General features: G+C 39.4%; 1 protein-coding gene across 1 annotated transcript; it reads left to right on the top strand.

The window, feature by feature from the left end:
- Nucleotides 772-1,503, top strand: LOC107633399. Its single transcript, XM_016337035.1, has one exon. It carries the CDS (start codon nucleotides 772-774, stop codon nucleotides 1,501-1,503), a length of 732 nt encoding a protein of 243 aa, XP_016192521.1.

Here is a 16,581-nt window from a genome sequence, read left to right as displayed (position 1 = left end):
AGTGAGAACCGACAGATGATTAGCCGTGCGGTGACAGCGCACTTGGACCATTTTCACTGAGAGGACGGACGGTAGCCATTGACAACGGTGATCCCCCAACATACAGCTTGCCATGGAAAGGAGTATGAATGATTGAATGAAGACAGTAGGAAAGCAGAGATTCAGAAGCAACAAGCATCTCCATACGCTTATCTGAAATTCTCACCAATGAATTACATAAGTATCTCGATCTTATTTTATATTTTAATTATATTTTAATTATCAAAACCTCATAACCATTTGAATCCACCTAACTGAGATTTACAAGATGACCATAGCTTGCTTCAAGCCGACAATCTCCGTGGGATCGACCCTTACTCACGTAAGGTTTATTACTTGGACGACCCAGTGCACTTGCTGGTTAGTTGTGCAGAGTTATGACAAAGAGTTCAGATTATATTCGTGCGTACCAAGTTGTTGGCACCATTTTAGAGATCACAGTTTTGTGCACCAAGCCCAACCAACGATAAAAGTGTATTGCAAAGTAAAGAAATTGTAGAAAAATGTGACATTGCCATTACAAAGTAAATGGTTGATGCTTCTGTGCCATTTAATGCAGTTAATTCAGCATATTACCAACCAATGATTGATGTTATTGCAAACATGGGTGCAGGATATAAAGGTCCAAACTTTGGTAGAGTTCGTGGGTATTTGTTGAGTAAGTTGGTGGAGGATGTGAAAAAGATGATTGAACAGTATCGTGAAATTTAGAAGCGAACTGGATGTAGTATCATGGCTGATGGATGTACTGATCATTGTAGGCGCACTTTACTTAACTTCTTGGTTTATTGTCCTAAAGGAACTATCTTCCTAAAGTCTGTTGATGCTTCTCATGCCTCCAAGACTGCTGAATTATTGTTTAAGCTTTTTAAGGATGTTGTCAACTTTGTCGGTCCTGAAAATGTTGTTCATATAGTGACGGACAATGCTACAAATTATGTTGCTGTTGGAAGGTTGTTGGAAGCTAAATTCCCTAAGTTGTATTGGTCTCCTTGTGCTGCGCATTGTATTAATTTGATGTTGCAAGATATTGGAAAGTTGAATGAATTCAGTGAGATAGTTTCACATGCTTCAAAGATTACTAAATACATATATAATCTTTGTCATCCACTGTATCTTATGAGGAAGTTTACCGGTGGACGAGAAATACTTCGTCCAGCTCCAACTCGCTTTGCTACCAATTTCATAGCTTTACAGAGTATTCTGGCTCAAAAAAATGCATTAAGAGCTATGGTAACTTCTAAAGAATGGACAATCTCAGCCTACTCCAAAGAAGCTAAAGCTAAAACATTTGTGGATCAAGTTTTAGACTCTAAGTTTTGGAATCAATGTACAGATGTTGTCAAGCTTACTGAGCCACTTGTTCGTGTGCTTTGTATTGTGAATAGTGAAGATAAAACTGCAATGGGTTTTATTTATCAAGCTTTTAATATGGCTAGAGAAGAGATGGTGAAGAGGTTTTGACGAAGAAAGAAGATTATGGAGCCTTACTTGAAGATTCTGGATACTCGTTGGGATTCACAACTTAAAAAAATCTCCATGCTGCTGGATATTGGTTAAACCCTGCTTTCGATTCAATGCTGTTGAATTTGAAAAAACATAAGCAAACCACTTCTGGCCTACTAGATGTAATTGAGAAATATTCATATGATGATCCAGAATTGAATACTAAGTTAACAAGTGAGAAGAGAATATATTCTAATGCTGAAGATGATTTTAGAAGACAATCTGCACTGCGTAAACGAAGCACAGTGATGCCAGGTAAATATTTTATTTAGTTTTATCTTTCTTTATTCGTTTATTTACTTAAAAAAGCTAATTGTAATTCATTGCCTCTTTTGGTTTTAAGACCAATGGTGGGAATCTTATGGAACTGGAGCACCAAATTTACAAAAGTTAGCCATTCGTGTTTTAAGTCAAACTTGTAATTCTTCTGGTTGTGAGCGAAATTGGAGTATTTTTGAACACATCCACACAAAGAAGAGGAATCGGTTAGAACATCAAAAGCTTAATGATCTTGTTTTCGTTCATTATAACTTGAGGCTACAACAAATGTATCTTCTATAATTATTTATCTAATTTTAAAAAGTATTGTTCATTAAAATTTAATCTTTAGTTTAGTAATTACATAACTTGATAACATAGGAATCTAATGAGAAAGCAAAGCTATGATCCAATTTGTCTTGATACATTTGATGACCATTCAGATTGGATATTGGAAGATTCACTGCCGTTTTTAACTCCTGAAGAGGTTGATGCTCTACGAAATGATTTGGCAAATATGTCCATTCAACCAACTTTGGATGATCTTGGTAAATTCTTCAATTGCTTGAATATTTTAATTGTCAGTTGCTATTACGAATTATTCTTGATATTGATTTGTCAAAAATACACAAATGTAGATCAATTAAATTTGGAAGATGACTAAGATAATGATGGACCAAGTAACAATGCTATGGAAGATATGGATACAAATCAAAATGAGGGAAATGTTGATCAAGCTCCTAATTTTCTCTATGAAGATGTTGATGCCGACTTTGAACTCACCCCTTGGACTTGATTTAATGATTGTGTTATCTTTAACTTGCTCTTGTTGATTTAAATTGAGAACATATTTTATACTAGAAACTAGTTTATTAACTCTTCTTTTAGATTATTAGTTATGTTTAAGACTTGATATTTGATTATTAATGTTTGTAAGACTCGCATTTTAAGTTTTAAGACTTTATTTCAATTTTATTAATATAATTTTATATTTTTTTAGTTATGACCAGGCTAACCGGGTGAATTAGTGACCCACCAGTTGAACCAGTGACCCGATCATATGACCGGGTTAATTACCGGTTCGGTTCTGATAACTATGCTTCTAATTCTCTTTCCTTGCTAAGAGATTTCTTAGTTATTAATTTATTTTCTTGCCATTTTACTTTCTTGTTCCTTATTTCAAAAAACCTAAAAATATACTTTCCCATAACCAATAATAAACTACACTTCCCTGCAATTCCTTGAGAGACGACCCGAGGTTTGAATACTTCGGTTAATTTTATTGGGTTTGTATTTGTGACAAACAATTTAAACATTGACCGAGGATAATTTGTTGGTTTAGAACTATACTTGCAACGCGACATTTTTGTGAAAATCTTTACCGAAAATTTCCTCCGTCACCCACGCGTACGCGTGAAGAGGAATTTTGCCAGTGACGCGTATGCGTGACCCAGGCGTACGTGTGACAAGCGGCTTGTGACCTCACTAAAGGCAATACGCTGGGGGCGATTTCTGAGCTCAAGGAGGCCCAAATCCAACTCATCTCTGATGCTTTTGAACCCAAAGATTGCAAGGAAATGTGGGGGAGTAGTCATAGTATAGTTTTTCATCATGTTTTAGATTAGAATTCTAGAGAGAGAAGCTCTCCCTTCTCTCTAGAATTTAGGGTAGTTTAGGTTAAATTTTCTTAGATTCAACTTTTAATTTTTGTTTTATTTTAGTTTTCCTTTACTTTTATTTGTTCTAGCACCTTGGTTTATCTACTTCTCTTGTTAATCTCTTATTTTGCTCTCTTTTATTTTGATGAACCCTCATTAGATTTTAATTCCCTTTTAATGCAATTTTATGTTTCCATGTCTTTTTATGTTTATCTTCATTGCTATTGTTGATTTCTTGTTTGTGTTAGTTATGTGTTCCATTCATTCTTGCAATTTATGATGTTTACTTTTATTGTACTCTAGGTGTTTGATGAAATGCTTTCACTAGGTTTAGAGTAGTTTTCTTTACTCTTGGCTTAGGCTAAGGGAATTGGGTGACTTTGAGTCATTGGGTCTCATTGAATTAGTGATTTGAGAACCCTCAGTGGTCAATTTGATACCCATTAACGCTAGCCTGTTACTAAGTCAATTAGTAGCTAGGTTGGGACTTATAGGTTGATGTTGATCAAGCCTATTTGACATACTTCAAGCATGGAAGTAGACTTGATGGGTTGGTCCCTCATAATTGTCAACACATGGTTTATAGACAAGGATGGTAATCTCAATTTCCATGCCTTAGCCAAGAGTTCTTTTCATTCTCTTTATTAGTTAATTGTCATTTATATTCTTGTTATTTACTTTTCTTGTAATTATCAAATCAAACCCCCTTGCCCCTTTATAGCCAATAATTGAGAACTTCATTGCAATTTCTTGTGAGATGACCCGAGGTTTGAATACTTCGGTTTATTTTATTGGGGTTTGTACTTGTGACAACCAATATTAAAACTTTGATTGAGTGTTGTTTGTTGGTTGGGAACTATACTAGCAACAAAATTATTTTGTGAAAATTCCTAACCAACGATAACCCTCTTTCAAGTTTTTGGCGCCGTTGCCGGGGAATTGCAATGGTGTTATGTTATTGACTATTGTATATATGTGAATATGTTAACCTTTTGCTTGTTTGTTAGTTTTTGTTAGGTTTAGGACTTTGTTGCTTATTTTTGTTAGCCTTTGTTTTTATTTGCCATTATGAATTCTCATCCTTTTGGCTATGAGTATGGTTACAACTTTGTTGTAGGAGATGAAAATTACAATGATAACATGCATCAAGGATGGAACAATCAAAGATGAGAAGAGCTTCAAGGAATTGATCAACCTTTTTGGCAACAACCTTCCCAATTGTGCTATGAGCAAGAGCCATTCCAAGATGCATACCAATCTAATGGCTATGGTGGACCTCCTTGTGATTATCAACAACCACCACCATATGCCTATGAACCCCCTCCTCAATATAGTCCTCAACCACCATACTCACAAGCCCCATACCACCAAACACCTCCATATGAACCACACTTAAAGTCACCATATTTCCAACACCAATACTCCTAAGAACCACCATTTTCTCATACACCACCTCAAGACTTTCACTAATGCAAACCACCTTCCAACTATGACACACTTCCTCCAAACAACGAACCTTCTCTTCCACCACCTCCTTCAATAGATGAAGCTCTCCATGCCTTCATGCTAGAACAACGAAGAGATATTAGCTCTTATATCCAAAGGCAAGAAGAGAGGCAAAAGGAGCTAAAGAAGCTAGAAGTCATGGTTGCCACCATGGCGGAAGCCATTGACAACATGGCCTCCCACCTAAGCCTATTGATAAGTCCATATTTGATGATATATTTTGGTTTGATTTGAGAGGATTTCATCACTTAAACCCACATTTATTCATCCAAATAGCATACTTTTGTGTTCTCTCCCTTAATTGAGCTTAATTGTGAAAACATGCTATTTTGTGCTTAATTTAATAACTTTTATCCCATTCGATGCCTTGATGGTTTTAATGAGCGATTTCAGGTATAATAGGTTGGAATGGCTTGATAAGAGTGGAAGAAGAGCATGGAATTGGGAGAAAGCATGAAGAAAACAAAGGAGAAGCACACAACAGAGTGTGCATGCACACAACCCCCTATGCGTATGCACAAGAACCACACAGCCATGTGTGCGAGCGCACGACAACCTGTGCGTATGCACAAGAAGGAAATCAGCATGTGTGCGTACGCACACGTCCCAGCACGTGACTCACTCAATGGAAATCGTTGGGGGAAATTTCTGGGCCTCTGATAAACCACTATTTTATGGTTTATATTGTGTTTAATTGTGTGGTTTTATCATGATCCTTACCCACTTATTCATTAAATTAGCATGAAATTATAATCCCTTCCTGAATTTATAACATGTTTGAAAACTGCTTCCTAGAGACTTTAATTATGTATTTTTTTTATTCTCCTTTATTCCATTCGATGCTGTGATCTGTGTGTTGAGTGTTTCAAACTTTATAGGGCATGAATGAGTTGGAGATTGGAAAGAAAACTAGCAAAAATGGAAGGAACACAAGAATTTGAGGAGATAACCAGCGAGAAGTGACGCGGTCGCATGGCTCATGCGACCACGCGAAGGAGAGCTAATCGCAATGACGCGGCCGCATGGCTCACGCGGCCGCGCGGATTGGAAAAGCTCAGGCGACGCAGTAGCGTGGACGACGCGAATGCGTGGCAAGGAAAAGCGCGAATGACGCGTCCGCATGGATGACACGATCGCGTGACATGTGCGATCTGCATAATCTGCAGACTTTGCTGGGGGCAATTTTGGACCTTATTTCGACCCAGTTTTCGGCAAGGAACAGCAGACTAGAGCCAGAGAATATGCAGAAACAAACAACAACATGCATTCTACACAGTTGACAGTTTTAGAGCTAGTTTTTCCTCCTCTAGGTTTTTCTCTATAGGTTTTAGAATTTTAATTTTGGGAATTGATCTTAGCATTGGAACATTGAGAAGAGTTATTTTTCCTCATCAAGACCTCGTCATTCTAGTTCGTTCTCTTAACTTGGTTTTATTCTTCCATGTTCTTTGCTTTGTTCAATTTTGTCATTTGAATACTTTCATGATTATTTGATACAAGGATTATTTCTTCCATTTTAATTTATTTCTCCATTCCAATAATCATGTCTTCTTTTAATTCCCTTTCATGTGTTATGGATCTATTATTTGCAATGAGTGAGTAGTTCCCTCACTTGATGGGGAGTTGATTGAAAGGAACTCTTGAGTTGGAAGGATTGAAAGAAAAATTGTAATTAGGTTAACTGTTGAATTGTTATCTAATCACTAACACCAATCCCTTTGAACTAAGTGGGTTGCAACTCGTGAATAGATCTAGCATTCCAACTTGTTTGACTTTCCCTTACCTAGTAAAGGATAACTAAACAGAACAACCATTAATTACAAATTAACCTTGAGATCATTCCATCAATAATAGAGATTCCAACTAATCAACTCCCAGTCAAGGCTTTTATTCATATTATTTAAATTTCCCCTTTTTAATTTTCCCTCTACTTAACTCAGCTTCTTGGAACATCTAATTAATAAAATAACACACTTTTCTGCAACTCGTTGGGAGACGACCTGGGACTTAAACTCCCAGTAATTTTTAATTTAAACTCTCTGACATATTTCTAAATTGATAGGCAGATTTTTGGTGAGTTAAGAACTATACTTGCAACGTAACTATTTTAATAATTTTTAATTCACCAACTTCTGCCCCTCATCAATTTTTGGCGCCGTTGCCGGGGAGTTGCAATAGAGTGCTAAAGTTATTAATTAGAATTTATTTATTTGCATTTTATTTTATTTTGCTACTATGAGCTGCATGTTTCTTCCGTCAAATGACGCGTTCACTTCCTGATCCGCACTTGCTAATATTCGATCATGAAATTGAAAGGACTATTTCACGAATAAGGCGAGAACAGCGTCGGTTAGTCCACTCTGAGGGCGGATCTGAAAGTGAACTTGAGGAAGAAACCAGCCCCCGTTCTACTGATTCGGTTGTTTTACGTGCAGAAGACATGGCAGCTAGGAGAGTTACCATCCAGGAGGAAGGAGCCCTTGATTTTACAATGCAACCGTTTCAAGCGCATCATCCAGTGGTGGCTACAAATTTTGAAATAAAGACCACACTGCTAAACTTGATGCCCAAGTTTCATGGCCTACCTGCTCAAGAGCCTATCAAGCACTTGAGAGATTTCCAGGCAGCCTGTTCTACTGTCAGGCGTGATGGTACTGATGAAACTTCAATTTTGCTGAAAGCTTTCCCGTTTTCTCTCGAGGGAAAAGCAAGAGAGTGGTACTACACTCAACCTCTGGCAAATGTATCCAACTGGGATATACTCAGAAAGGAGTTTTTGGAGAAATTCTTTCCATCTGAAGTTACTGATAAACTGAGGAAGGATATTTCCACAAGTGTTCAGGATGACAATGAAACTCTCTTTGAATACTGAGAGCGCTTCAATAATCTTCTGGAAGCATGCCCCCACCACAGGATTGACAAGATAGTGTTGCTTAGCTATGTCACACAGGGCATGAGGCCCCAAGATAAGACCACATTGGAAAGTGCTAGCAATGGGTCTATGAAGAAGTACAAGACCACTGATGAGGCTTGGCAATTGATCAGTAATTTAGCTGAATCTACTAGGAATCACAAGCAAAAGCAAGGCTGTTCAAAATCCGTTGCAGAAGTATCCTCTAACAGAGAGACTGCTGCTCTAGCTTAGAGTATATGTGAGATGACCAACTTGCTGAAGCAGATGCAATTGAATCAACAACAAGCTCAGCAAGCTCAACCTCCTCCGCCACAGCAAAACCAACAACTAGTCCCACAAAGAATTTATGGAATCTGTGCTGATTATAGCCATTACACTGATGAATGCCCGCAGCTCCAACAAGAAGACAACATGGTGGCATCCACTCATAACTTCTATGACCGCCCCAACCAAGGGTACAATCAAAGTGGAAATAATAACCATGGATGGCAGGACAATCCTAACCAGAATTGGAGGGACAACAATAACAGAGGAGGCAGAGATAATCAGGAAAATCAGAGGTGGAATAATAACAACAACAGGCAGCAGAATCAACCTTACAAAGCACCTCACCTGAGGCAAAACCAAGGACCACAGAACAATCAACAGCAGACATCTCAATTTACTCATTCTTCTTTATCTCCTAATGAAGAGCTACTACAATCTTTTGAGCGAAGACAACAAACCATGGAAAATAACATGATAGTATTAACGCCAGTCTGAATGGTCTCACCTCTACTTTGCAAGCTCTTATGTCACAGATTGGATCAACGCAAAATTCCAGTAACCAACCTTCAAGCTCCACTGGAATCCCCTCTCAACTATTACCCAATCCAAAGGGAGGCATTAATGCCATCACCCTAAGGTCTGGAACCACACTGCAGGAGAGGAATCAGGAGGAACCAAGCCCATCAGAACACACCTCAGCTGAAGAGGTAGTAGAAATAGAAGATGTTAAAGAGGAAGAGGACATACAGGACATAGCTGAAGAAGAAATAGCTCAACCACAGGAGGAAGCACCAAAAGGCGCAGACACCACAGAGAACACTACTCCAATTCCATTTCCACAACTTGCAAGGAAGCCCAAGAAGCAGCTGGAACCCGACCCCAAAATGGTAGAAATATTCAAAAAGGTTGAGGTAACTGTTCCTCTTTTTGATGTTATTCAGCAGGTACCTAAATATGAAAAGTTTCTAAAAGACTTGTGTATCCATAAAGACAAAATTAATGATTTAGAAACTATTCCTTTAGGTAGTTCTATATCTGCTTTAATGGGAGGATTACCTGAAAAATGTAGTGATCCAGGTCCTTGTATAGTTAGCTGTACTATTGGTGGTGTAGTAATTTATGATTGCATGTGTGATTTAGGAGCATGTGTCAGTATAATGCCTTTATCTATAAATGATATTTTGAGGCTCCCTCCCTTAAAAAGGTCGGCAGCTCGTTTTGTGTTAGCAGATAAAAGCATTATTACAGTGGCTGGAGTTGCTGAAGATGTTTTGGTGAACATTAAAGGACTTACATTTCCCACTGATTTTTATATCTTGGAGATGCCCCATAATGATTCAGATAAGCCATCATCAATCCTACTTGGGAGACCATTCCTAAAGACATCAAAATTCAAATTGGATGCCTTTTCAGGAATATACTCTTTTGAAATAGATGGCCGCATAGTACTCTTCAATCTGAATGGAGTCATTGACAACCCCCCAGAAGATCATTCTATCTTTCAGTGTGATGTCATAGATGAAAGTGTAGCTGAAGTTCACAAGGAAGAGTTTGAAGACAGGCACACTGGACAAGGTCCAAGTGTGGGGACCCTCTTAACTGATAATGAGGGCACTTCGTCATTTTCACAAGCTCCAGATAATCCAAAGCCTGCCCATGATCAAAAGTTAGAATTAAACTCTTCCCTCCACATCTCAAATATGCTTATCTTGAAGATGAGCAGAAGCTTCCAGTTATTATTGCAAGGGAACTTACTTCTCAACAAGAAGAGCAGTTACTTGATGTGCTGAGAAAGCATAAGAAGGCAATTGGGTGGAGCTTAGCAGATATAGTAGGCATCAACCCTCAAGTATGTGAGCACAGAATATTTTTAGAAGAAGGAGCAAGACCTGTCCGTCAACCCCAAAGAAGATTGAATCCCACCATCTTGGAAGTTGTCAAAAAGGAAATGACCAGACTATTGGAAGCCGATATCATATATCCCATTTCAGACAGCGAATGGGTAAGGCCAGTACAAGTGGTGCCCAAGAAGTTTGGAGTCACTACAGTGAAGAATGAGCATGGAAAGCTCATAGCAACTACAGTTCAGAATGCTTGGAGAGTCTGCATTGATTACAGGCGTCTCAACCAAGCTACCCGTAAGGATCACTACCCACTTCCATTCATTGATCAAATGCTGGATCGCCTATCAGGTAAATCACATTATTGCTTTTTAGATGGATACACAGGTTATTTCCAGATTCATATAGCTCCTGAGGATCAGGAAAAGACTACTTTTACATGTCCTTTTGGGACTTATGCTTATAAGAGAATGCCCTTTGGCTTGTGCAATGCACCAGCTACTTTCCAAAGGTTCATGATGAGTCTTTTCTCTGATCTTATTGAGGACTGTATGGAAGTTTTTATGGATGATTTTAGCGTTTATGGTGATTCTTTTAGCCTTTGCTTAGATAGATTATCTAGAGTATTAGATAGATGTGTTAATACAAACCTTGTATTAAATTTTGAAAAATGTCACTTTATGGTAAAACAAGAAATTGTATTAGGACATGTGGTATCCAATAATGGCATTTCTGTAGACCCAGCAAAGGTGAATGTTATTTCTAGTTTATCTTACCCCTCTTCTGTGAGGGAAGTCTGTTCGTTCCTTGGCCATGCAGGTTTTTACAGGGGATTTATTAAGGACTATAGTAAGGTCGCACTACCCTTATCCAGATTACTGCAGAAGGATATTGAGTTCGAGTTCAGTGAGGATTGCAAAAAAGCGTTTGATAAGCTGAAGACTGCTCTGACTCAAGCTCCAATTGTGAGAGGACCGGACTGGAGCCAGCCATTTGAAATCATGTGCGATGCTTCCAACCATGCAGTAGGAGCAGCGCTGGCTCAGTCTATTGCTAATTATTTAGTTAGCCGCACATTTCCTCCAAATTTTTCTAAGCATCAAAGAGACAAGCTGAAAAGTGAGTCTAAATATTATATATGGGATGACCCATATTTATGGAGGTGTGGCGCTGATCAAGTAATTAGACGTTGTGTGCCTCAATTAGAATTCCAGTCCATTTTAGAGGCCTGTCACTCATCTGAGAGTGGAGGACATTTTGGTCCTCAAAGGATAGCTAGAAAGATCTTAGACTGTGGATTCTGGTGGCCTACCCTTTTTAGAGACGCTGCTGAGTTCTGTAAATCTTGTCTCCCATGCCAGAAATTTGGTAATATATCCAGGAGGGATGAGATGCCTCAACAAATTATGCTTTTCTATGAAATTTTTGATGTTTGGGGCATTGACTTCATGGGTCCATTTCCAAATTCTAATGGATATTTTTATATATTGTTAGCTGTGGATTATGTTTCCAAATGGGTGGAAGCAATTCCTACCCGCACTGATGATGCTAACACTGTTGTTTCCTTTGTGAGAAACCATATTATATGTCGCTTCAGATCGCCACGAGCAATCGTGAGCGATCAAGGCACCCATTTCTGTAACAGGAGATTGACAGGATTAATGAAGAAGCATGGGATAATTCATAAAGTTGCAACATCTTACCATCCCCAAACTAATAGGCAAGCCGAGGTGTCAGACAGAGAAATTAAACGTATCTTGCAAAAGATAGTAAAGCCTCATAGAAAAAACTGGAGCACCAGGCTACAAGATGCACTCTGGGCATACAGAACAGCATACAAGACACCCATTGGGATGAGTCCTTTCCGCTTGGTTTATGGAAAAGCTTGTCATCTTCCAGTTGAAGTAGAACACAGAGCCTTTTGGGCAGTTAAGGAGTGCAACATGGGAATTGAGAAAGCCGGAGCTGAAAGGAAGTTGCAACTGCAGGAACTGGAGAGCCTTCGCCTAGAAGCTTATGAAAATTCCAGAATATACAAGGAAAAAATGAAGGCTATACATGATCAAAACATCAAGAAGAAAGAGTTCCAACTTGGGAATTTAGTCCTCCTTTACAAATCTCGACTAAGGCTCATGCCAGGCAAGTTGAGATCAAGATGGGAAGGTCCATACAGAGTAGAGAAGGCCGAACCGTACGGAGTTTATCACCTAAGCCATCCTTCAAGCTCTAAACTTATTAAGGTTAATGGACAACGCCTGAAGCTATACCATGGCGAGAAGGTACAGAGAAACAAGGAGCTTGAGATCTTCCTCTTGGAAGATCCCCACATAGCAGAAGATTGAGCTAGTGGAGCGTCCAAATTACGGACGTTAAAGCAAAGTGCTAGGTGGGAGACAACCCACCATGATATGATCGTTCTTTTCTTTATTTTTAGTTTTTCCTATTCAATAACTTTTCTCTTTTGTAGTACTTTCGTGCATCTGCATTTACATGTTTAAAAAAAAAAAATTTGCTATGCGACGCGATCGCATCAGCGACGCGTCCGCGTCACAGGGATAGTAAAGAAAACTAAAAATGAACAGAAAGTCACGCTGGAGTGTGGCTGGAGGCGTGCCAATGGCACAAATCCTTCCACGCGACCGCGTTGCCGACGCGTCCGCGTCACATAGGAACTTTGGCCTCCCACGCAACCGCGTGCCCCACGCGGCCGCGTGCCCTGAGTTTTCGACGTAAAAGGGTGCACAATGAAATATTGTGCGAGAGTGATGCTGGATTGGTACTGGAAGCACAACCCTTATCATGCGACCGCGTCACTGACGCGGCCGCGTCATCCATTTTCTGGCGCACACTCACGTGATCGCGTGACCCACGCGATCGCGTCACCCCAATTTTGGCATTTAAATTAATTTGAACAGAGAGTTGTGCTGGAGCGAGGCTGCCCTCGTGCCAGAAGCATAATATGGGTCACGCGACCGTGTGACCGGCGCGATCGCGTCACCTTACTTGAAGCGCATTCACGTGAACGCGTGCCCCACGCCGCCGCGTCGCGTGCGCCGCACAGCTCAACCTAAATTGCCAAATTATCTTATCTTTCTCCCCTCCAAATTCTAGTTTTTCTTTTCCCTCCTTATTTCTTCCTTCCCCCTTCCCCCTTCCCCCTTCTATCTCACCTTTCACTCTCTATCTCTCTCACCTCCATTAACAAGGTTTTATTTTCTTCTTCCCTCTTTCTTTTTCTATCATTATTATTATTTTATATGTTATTTTCTTCTTCTTTTCTTTTTCTTTCCATTCTTCATATCTTTCCTTCTTTTTCTTTTCCCTTTTTACATGGTGTTAGAAATTTTTTGAGTCATTATCCCTCATTATATGCTTGTGGATTGTTGCAAATTGTTTGACAATTATTTTTATTCTAATTAAGGGATTGCTTGCATGTTCACCTTCATATTTTCTATACCTTATTCATCATACATGTTATGTGTTTGTGAAAAAGCTCAATTGGCATTATGCACTTCTCTATGTTGTTATACTATTCAATGCTTGCAGTTCATAATTTTCCTTTACTATTGTATTAATTGAATTTAGTAGTCAATACAAACGTGATGGTTTGTTACAAAGTCTTGCTTGGTCTATGCTACTCATGCCCTTTGCCGGCATGCCAATAAACACCTTGCAGTCACTTGTCTTTATATGCACTAGCTATTTTCCATTGTTGGCTTTTCACATGTACTCGCGAGCATGTGACAATGTCAGTATATCTTAATGTGCATCCATCACCCTCTTTTCCATTTCCTTCCTGGCTGTATATCTTTTTGAATTTAATTTACTTTCTCTTCCCTTCTTTCAGGATGGCCACCAAGAAAGGAAAAGAGAAAGCTACTTCCAAACCACCAGCAAGAAGAGGAACTAAAAGAGCATTAGTGGCAGAGCCTTCTTCAACTGCAGTCAAGCCCTCAACAAAAAGAGTTAAGAGGATAATAAAGGTTGATGAAAAGGAGAAAGCCTTTCCAGTAAAGGACACTGCGCGATTTCCCAATCGCTACTGTGAGCAGACGTTCCCTATCATGGCGGAAAGAAACTATAACAATGAATACCTTCTTATCCTCCCGTCCAATATTGCTACCTTTGTTGAGCCGCAAATTGAACGAAGACAATGGGGTTTCCTACGGAGACAGCCAAGGCAGGTCAATCTTTCTTGGGTAGTTGAGTTCTACTCTAACCTCTACATGCCAACCCTGCAGTCTGTTTATGTCCGGCAGAAGCAAGTCCCCATCACAGAAGAGGCCATTCAGCATGCTCTGAGTCTCCCCCCTATTCTAGAAGGAATGGACGCCTTCCAAGAAGCCGCACTTAAGCGCCAGAGGTACCAATTTGACTGGAACTCCGTTCTTGGAGTTATCGCATTACCTGGCAGCCGTTGGATCTACGAATACCACCATACCCGCCCTAAGGGAATCTTGGCTTCAGCACTTACCTTGGAGGCTCGCGTCTTGGCACAGATCATGTCCCATTACGTCTTTCCGAGCACTCATAAGTCCTCCTTCACTGCGGACATGGCCGTTCTACTATGGTGCATCCTTACAGACCAATATTTGAATCTCTCAAGACATATCCAGAATGCTATGAGACACGTACAAATTGTGGGTAACTTACCTTTCCCCGCCTTGGTCTTAGATCTTGTCTCAGCAGTCGGAGTCTCCTACAGAGCTGGGGACACCAAGGCCGTGCTTCCACGGGATGATCAGTATGTCCCTAACGGGAAATACCTCAGACTTCCAGCAGCCACTACAAGTCTTCCTACTGTTCCAGTTGAAGATAATCCTTCCTCAACACCACAAGCACCCACAACTGATGAATTACTCCAGCAGATAATCGAAAGGTTGGATCGGCAAGAACACAAAGCTAAGTTGAGAGAGCGCCGTAACGAGCGCCGATTCAAACACCTCAAGGAGCTACTCAAGGGATACTTCAGGGACTCGGATACCCCGGACTCCACTTCTTTTACCAGCACAGGAAGCCATGACGGTCCCGATTGTGGAGATACTGCTACTAGCCCACCCCTGTTCCTGACAGACGGCACCGAGGACGGTGCAAAGCCTTAAGTGTGGGGAGGTCGGTCAGTACCTGACTTCCGGAGGTAATCTCTCTTCTCTAGCACCAATAATTAGGATATTTTAGTTAGATTTTCTTTCTTTTATAGAATAGAATAAATTGCATAGGTTAGGATAGTTGCATGCATGTTCTACTTAATTGAAAAGACAATAAGTTTCTTTTAAAACTCTATCTTTGGAACAAAATTTCAGTAATTTTTCAAAAATTTTATGATAAATTTGCTTGAGTTGTATTTGGAACATGACATTTGAGCTAAAGAACACACAACCTGTGAGAGATTTGAGCCTTTATGTATGGTTACATTATAAAAAAAAATTTATTTATATAAATAAATAAGGGGACAAAATTACCCCAATGTTAAATTCAGAATTCAAAGATCAATGCACATATGATAAAATCAAACATAAAGTTGATACATGAGTATGAATAGAAAAAGGGAATTCTGGGTAGCTAGGTATGAACTTTAAGATTACATAAAAAAAATATATATATATATATATAGGTTGGGTTGAAGCTTGGGTTAATTAAAGATTCAATTTATTAGCTCACTTGACCAAATGTATACCCCTACCTGTACCTTAGCCCCATTACAACATTGAAAAGACCTCATGATGTTTGCATTGGTATATTAACTGTTGTTGATTGGTTAGGATAAAAACAAAAGTTAGAAAGCATGATTAGAGAAGGATAGAGTGATTACCCTATACACTAGAGATTAGAGCGTACATACATTATCAGTGAGGGTTCAATGCTTGAATTTTCATGTTCCCTGCTTTCATGAGCTATCTTCTTGCACCTTTATCTGTTTTATTGTATAATGATAGAATTAGTGGAATTTGATTTGTAATTGTTTTGAAGAGCTTATTTACTTTTGATCAAGTGGGCAAGAATCATATAGCTGCATTTATTTATATATAGGCTTGCATTGCATTTCATGAGTTTCTACATGTTCATGCTTATTTCCTTATCTCCTTCAATTAAGCATGAGGACATGCTAATGTTTAAGTGTGGGGAGGTTGATAAACCACTATTTTATGGTTTATATTGTGTTTAATTGTGTGGTTTTATCATGATCCTTACCCATTTATTCATTAAATTAGCATGAAATTATAATCCCTTCCTGAATTTATAACATGTTTGAAAACTACTTCCTAGAGACTTTAATTATGTATTTTTTTATTCTCCTTTATTCCATTCGATGCTGTGATCTGTGTGTTGAGTGTTTCAGACTTTATAGGGCATGAATGAGTTGGAGATTGGAAAGGAAGCTAGCAAAAATGGAAGGAACACAAGAATTTGAGGAGATAACCAGCGAGAAGTGACGCGGTCGCATGGCTCACGCAACCGCGCGAAGGAAAGCGAATCACAATGACGCGGCCGCATGGCTCACGCGGCCGCGCGGATTGGAAAAGCTCAGGCGACGCAGTAGCGTGGACGACACGAACGCGTGGCAAGGAAAAGCGCGAATGACGCGTCCGCA

Source organism: Arachis ipaensis, chromosome B03 (assembly GCF_000816755.2).
Source record: "Arachis ipaensis cultivar K30076 chromosome B03, Araip1.1, whole genome shotgun sequence".
Classification (NCBI taxonomy): Eukaryota; Viridiplantae; Streptophyta; class Magnoliopsida; order Fabales; family Fabaceae; genus Arachis; species Arachis ipaensis.
This window is presented reverse-complemented; position numbering and strand designations above follow the sequence as displayed.

Excerpts from the sequence above, each read along its gene's own strand:
- LOC107633399 (XM_016337035.1), top strand. The coding sequence starts at position 772 with ATGGCTGATGGATGTACTGATCATTGTAGGCGCACTTTACTTAACTTC.